The 6,714-nt window shown below is 40.8% G+C and overlaps 1 protein-coding gene across 2 annotated transcripts in view; it reads left to right on the top strand.

Annotated features, from left to right (window-relative positions):
- Positions 1–6,714, top strand: part of rftn1a (raftlin, lipid raft linker 1a) — a 38,723-nt gene that overhangs the window by 25,963 nt on the left and 6,046 nt on the right. Inside the window, exons 4-7 of one of the 2 annotated variants that reach the window (XM_007562653.2) lie at positions 719–827; positions 5,576–5,881; positions 6,134–6,323; positions 6,431–6,634. In XM_007562653.2, coding sequence (XP_007562715.1) covers positions 719–827; positions 5,576–5,881; positions 6,134–6,323; positions 6,431–6,634 — 809 coding nt within the window. Of the gene's footprint in view, positions 1–718; positions 828–5,575; positions 6,324–6,430; positions 6,635–6,714 lie in introns of both variants that reach the window. The other variant, XM_007562652.2, reaches the window with a different exon arrangement.

Genomic DNA, 6,714 nt, shown 5'->3' with positions numbered 1-6,714 from the left:
ACACACACACACACACACACACACACACACACACACACACACACACACACACACACCCACACACACACACACACACCTTTTTTTCCCCCCCTCTTTTGTCCTGATCACCCCGCTTTTTCCCCTTTACACTGCCTTTTATCTCCCCGTCATCACAATCTCTTTCATCAAAACCATAAAAATGAAAGAGAGGGGAAAAAAAATAAAAAGATAGCTCTACTGTTTCAAATCTAGCTGAGAATGTCACTCACGCCTCAGAGCACGAGATATTACTACGGCCTTCCCACTGACCTCAATCCAAATCTGAAGAGGCATATCTGAATGCGCCTTTCATGATGGTGCCTTGCAGTGGGAGCAAAAAGGAAATTTGGTTCTTTTTTTCTGTCTAATAAGGTTTTTGTGCCCGTGGTAAATGGGTGCTCCCCTTAAATGGAAAATTCCCCTTCCATCAGATTTGACATTACGTTTCGGCTGTGATCATTCTGGGTCAACAAGTGCTCGAGAACATGAGCACGCCTTCCAGAATCTCTAGAGCCAACACCCCCTCCCGTATGAGTGTAATGTTACTGGGTGATGTGCAGTAACTACTACAGGAAGAGAGGAAAATGACGCTAAGGCACTTTTTGGTCTGGTGTATCTTGACATTTTCGGGTAAATAAGACAGTATTTGACCTGAGCTAAATGACATACGACCGTCTTCTTTTCATGTCTCGCCTCCCAGTCCAGAGAAAAGCCAGCTGAGGTGGGCGAGAAACCGTCTGGAGACGGAGGTCTGCGTGGCCAGTCAACAGGCTGCTGACCCGGAAGCCATCCAGAACTATGTTAAGAAGGTCAGTCCAAAGATGATTCATTCGGTTTTACGTTGTTTTCCTGTGTTATGATAGTGATAAAAACATTTCTGAAACTTCAAGCTATATCGAATAGTATATGGTTATTCCACCCAAGATTGATTTCTGAACTCTTCCTGAGTTAAAACATTAGTATTGTTGTTTCTAAATGAGTATGAACTTGTTTTCTTTGCATTAGATGAGCTCTGAAACCTCTGCATCTTATTCGTTATTTTGACCATTTCTCCTTTTCTACACTAAACTTTTGCTTGGAATTCCAGAGACATGTTGTTAATTCATAGAATAATGTTCATTTTAATCAAGCACATACCTATGAAAAAGTAATATCAGAGAAACTAATCATTTTAAATGGTCTCTTAATTTTTCCCAGAGCTGTATGTGCCGCTGCTATCAGGTCTGTGGAAGTGCTATTGAAATGCAACTTGTTAATGGAATTTCAATGACTTGCTAACCTCTGGATGCCGAATGCCTGGAGTGGCTCGAGTTGATGACAGCCTGACCTCATGTCTAATTAATTCATCTGATAATTCTTTGGAAAATTTAGGTCAAGTAAAAATCATAGCGCAACGAACTTTCATCACCACGTGGTCTCAAGATTCCTGAGTATTTGAGAGAATATAGAAAGTTAGCTGCGTCTTGGCTAAAGTAAATAGTTCCTCATTAAGAAATTCTCACATTGATGTTTTTTGTGTCTGGGGGCGGGGGAAGCAAAAATCTGCCTTTTTATGGTTTAAATAAAATATATAAACATAAAAGAAACTGAGCAAGAACAGAATTGCATAACTTGGGACTGTCTTCAGTGTGTTGAAGCTGGTAAATAAATAAATAAATGGTTGGACTACTTGAAAAGGGAGATAAAACACCATGGTAGGTAAAGCGTCATTATTGGAGCAAATAAAGTTTTGACAATGCCTTGAGTCATAACTAATTTCTTTAAATTTCCAAAACTTCCAAAGAGATGGACTTTTTTCTTTTTTTTTAATTTATAATGATAATGTTCAAGGTTTTTGAGACATTGTTTTCCAATCCTTTTACCAGGACATTTTTAGTTTTGCTTTTGGTACATGTAAGCCACTCAACACTGGCCTTTACTTTGTTTAAGCATAAAAATAAGCCTCTTCTTGAGCACATGTACTTTTTTTTGTCACCACACAATTGATATAAAGAATAGATTTCAAATTGCACTTTTAGGTAATTTGTTTCAAGGAACCCTTATCCAAAGACTCGATTAGTTGTTTTTTTTTTTTTAATAAAAAAAGGACAAAAAGCATATGAGAGATTTTCTTTCTGCACCAAGTTGATTATCAAGGAGCTATTTGCAGGGTTTGCAAAAAGTTTTATTTTTAGTGGGGGTCAGGGATTGTATCGGCAACGAGGACTGGAGGAAAACTTTTCCCCTCCACTCCCAGAAATCCTCAGAGATTGGTAGGTGACGACAAGAACTCACCCTGAGGTTGTTCTAGTCAGAGTTGGCGAGGTTAGCTATTAATGATCCTCAAAAGGAGTTTCATAACTTATTCCTCACCTGATATATTTTATTTAAGATATCATCTATCAGTATATTAAAATTCCTCAATAAAGAACTTAATAGTTAATGGGCTCTCAGGTTTTTTTTTTCATGAAACTTTAGTGTAAAAAAAAAAAATACATTTGCATTATTTCTGTTTTATTGGTGGCATATCTAAGAACTTGTTTGATGTGGATTTAATTATGACGGAAAGAGGCATATTTGTAAAACATTTAGTCCAGTCATGCTAATGAAGGTTGTTTAAAAAAGTTGGAGAAAGTGTTACTCTCTGTCATACCGTTACAACCTTCCTTTGTTTTTATAACTCATGATGATTTGACCAGCTTGGGCTGAGAGTTTGTTGATCTTTAAACAGTCTGAGTGCCCCCTTGTGGTTTAAATAAATATTATACAATTAAATTGAAAAAACAAACAAGAAAAGGTTGGTGTCCTTGCCTTGGCGACTCCTCCTGGCATTCGGCGTGTGGATGTGAGTGTGTCTTTATCAGCACAGACCGAGCTCTGCATAGGGTAGCATGAGGTTATTATTGTTATAAATTTGTGACATTTGTGTTCCTGTGTGTGGCATACAGAGTGTCTGAGTCGTGGTGCTTTTGCTGATGTTTTTTTTTGTGTGTGTGTCCAATACAGTCTGTCTAAGATGGAGATCTAATTATGTATGATAAAAGTATCAGATGTATGAAAAGTTCATTCTGAACTTTTAGTTGTGAGGCAGGCTATTGTGAAGGGATATTAAAAAATAAACAAGTTAAAAATCTACCAAAGCATGAAGAAATACTTTTTAAGACACCATAAACAAACACAAGTCAGAGTCTTTGGTGCAAACATGTAAAGGAAGTAGGTGTAGCTCAACACTTTTGCACAGTCCCGTGTCTGCTGTTAAACTTCCTCTGCGTCTCCACTCATGAATTCGCCAGCAGTCCCACATTGGGAAATGAAAATGTGCTCTGTTGAATAGATTTGCATCTGAACACCCAGCGAGCACAAAGGAAAACCTGATTGGATGGAAATGCACATCACTGAGCATAATGTGATAGGCTCTGGCAGCGTGACATGAATAACCAATCAGATCGCAAGCTGCCAGTGAGAGTTTGTGATAAGAACCAAAGCAAATGCAGACACAGAGAAGAGGGTACATGGTTTTTTTTTTATGTGTGTGTGTGTGTGTGTGTGTGTGTGCGTGCGTGTGTGTGTGTGTTTTGAAATCCTATACTTCTGTTTTTCCAGTACTAAGCCGGCCCTGCCCACTCTTAGCATCCCTCTGGATGTAATGATCAGATAAACTAGAGCTGATCTCTGTAAATTGTGTCCGTGGGTGCTGGAGAAACCAGTTCAGAGTTGCAACCTGCGTGCACGGATGAGTGAAATGTCAAAAAGAGTGGGTGATAGGGGAAGATGTGCCTCATTATTGTTCGGCGGTAGTTCTGGAAATCTGATTTTCCCTCCCCTGTTGAGTCCGCCTGAAACTGTCAGCCCAAATATCAACTGACAATTAACCGCTCCAGCTTGGTTGGAGGGCGGAGGGGTGTGTAGGGGGGTGGGACAGCAAACACACGTGCCACATGAATGTGTACAGATAATGAGGTCCTTTTGTCATTTGAATATTTGATCTTTCCAGTTGATTAGGTGGGCTGTTATTATGAAGAATACCCACCTTGCGTCTGTCAGCCTTTGTTTGTGTGTAAATTAGGCTTTGTTCGTCGGAATAAAAGGAGCCGACGCAGCAAGTTCATTTGTGCCGCTGTGGAAAAAAATGCCCTTTCACACACAGAAAAAAAACTAAACAAACAAAAAAAACAAAAAAAAAAACAATGAATATTCACTATAAGCAAGTGAACAGCCAAACATTATCCAAATAAAAGCAGAGCAATCAATGAACAGGCGAACGCTTCTCTTTGCTACCACCTCAATTTTAGCGGGGTCAGTGGCTACTCCCTGGTCAGAAATTACATGGCCCAGGTAGTGCACCTCCTGCTGGAAAAAGTGGCACTTACTTAGCTCAGCTGTAAGGCCGTCCTTCTGAAGCCGTCCTAAGACCACATCCAACCTCTCAAGATGTTGCTGCGCAGAGGATGAAAACACAACAATGTCATCTAAATACAGCAAGAGGGATTGGCATTGCTGGTCACCAAAAACTGCCACATCTTGTTTCATAATGGACTTAACTATCCCAGTGTAACCAATTCTGACAGTTCAATTATTATTACAGGAAATAAAATGGCTTCATATTTCAACAGCTCTTTTTTTTCTAATTATTTTTTAATTCGGTGGCTGGTTTTTCCCTTATTGACCACGGTAGAGCTTCAGTCAGAAAATATGCTTGACATCAGTTGAATTTAAACTGTTGCATTCTGGGTACAGAACATTTGCTGTACCGCATCACGGCACGGCCGGGAAACGTGAGGGAAACGGAACTGCTGCGTAAACAGCTTTCACCTAACTTCAAAATGAGAGTGTGAACATAAATGTCTAATTGAATTCTTAACTTCAACGCTGAATTTTATTGAAATTTTATTCAACTGAAAATTTTGAATTTATCCGGAAACAATTATTTAGTGGAGGCAAAGTGAGCTAAATATTTTCCATGTGCTAAATTAAAGACTTGCTTTAATTTAGCATGTTAGCAGATGTGTATTAGCACAATGGTAGACCGTATCCAACAACTTTGGATACTTCCCAGATGCATTCAATGACTACTTCTGATCAGTAACACTTTTCAGGTCAGGGCCCATTGAAAAGTTCTCAGGATGTTCTTTGCTATTTGAGAATATTGTGCATATAAAGCCAATTACAGTTGTATGAAATTGTGCTAAATTAACCTGAATAAAATAACTGACTAAATAACAGCTCTATAAAAAGTGTATGTTGTTTGTCGTTTAATCTGTGATTTATTTATTTTTAAGAACTCGTGTGTTCACCATTAAATTTGGCTGATTCTGGAGTCTTGACAGATTTGTCATTTATGAACCATCACAAATAAAGGAAGAGTCAGCCATTGCTGCCTTCAACAATAAATAACTGAGTCATTTGAGGAAAAATGGAATTAGATATCTGATAAATTACCATAAATATTGTGTTTTGTAGACCAGGATTTAAGTGTCCCATTATGAAATCCTGAGGAACTCCTTTGATGAAAGGGAAATACCGGTAACATTTCCATATACCAGATAGTCTATTGATTATGTGTGTGTATGCTTTACAGATCCAGGATGTGGCGGAGCAAGGGGTGATGTTCGTGGGTTTTCTCCAACAGCCAGGCGGAGGGCCGTATTTTTTGGGACACTGGGACCCAGAGGAGCTGTCGTCCTTGCATTCGAGCCCGTCGCCAATACACCAGCAGCCTTTCAGCACCGATACGAGCCCAACGGAGCCAAACCCGAATGGTGAAGATGCTGATCTCTGCTGCTGCGAATCGCAAGAGTCGGATTATGGGGCTATGGAGAGCGTCAAACAGGATCAAAACTCCTCAGCGTCCAGAAAACCAAACTTCAGCCTCCTGAAGCACCCGGTAAACTCTCTTCATAACCCAGAGGAGCTTTGTGATCAAATAATAACCTCACAGATTGGTGCCAAGGACTTCAATAAGCCTCATAATCACATCAAACCCAAAGCTCACAATGTGGCAGAAGTCCAGGGCAAACGGTCCGGTCTGAGCCTACCAGAAACAGCAGTCACAACGAGGCTGCCAGAGTGTAGATCACAAGAGACTAAACAGCACTTCACTGCATCCACAGAGAAACATCTTAATGTCTCCAAACAGAGAGAAAGGAGAGTTTCCAGCCCAGACAGCTGGCTCAGCTCTCCAGAGCTGGATCGTGACCATGACAGAAGAAGATCTGACTCAACGCAGACAGATGGGCAAAGACGCGTGACAACACAGAACAACAACCACATCAGGCTGAAGAATTCGGAGAATGACACAGGTTCAGGCTCACCGCCGGCACAGGCTAGTAAGTAAGCAGAAGGTTGTTATTTTGTTCCCCAATTCGACAGGCCCCATCATCAGGGCTCACTCTCCACTTCATTTTTGCTGATTATTTGTCTGTGCGTCTGGCAGGGATGCAGCTGTTTGCACTGTACAACCACACAGAAGAGCCCGACACGTCCCTGAGGTTCTACTCTCTCCGGGTGCCTCTTCATGTTCAAAAGGAGGCGGAGGCGATCACAGATGTTGATGCAAACTGGCTCGACCACATGACTCAGCACTTTAGCAGTGGGGCGCAGCTCATCGATGGGTTTTTCCACCTCACAGACGACCATGGTTTGTCCTCCGCAGTAATTATGCTTTTGAAACATTGTTAAGTCGGAGGCCAAGCAAAGTCGGCCACAGAAACCAGGGCT

Source organism: Poecilia formosa, unplaced genomic scaffold (assembly GCF_000485575.1).
Source record: "Poecilia formosa unplaced genomic scaffold, Poecilia_formosa-5.1.2 Scaffold139, whole genome shotgun sequence".
NCBI classification, from domain to species: Eukaryota; Metazoa; Chordata; class Actinopteri; order Cyprinodontiformes; family Poeciliidae; genus Poecilia; species Poecilia formosa.
The sequence above is the reverse complement of the archived record's forward strand: the minus strand, read 5'-3'. Positions and strand labels throughout refer to the sequence as shown.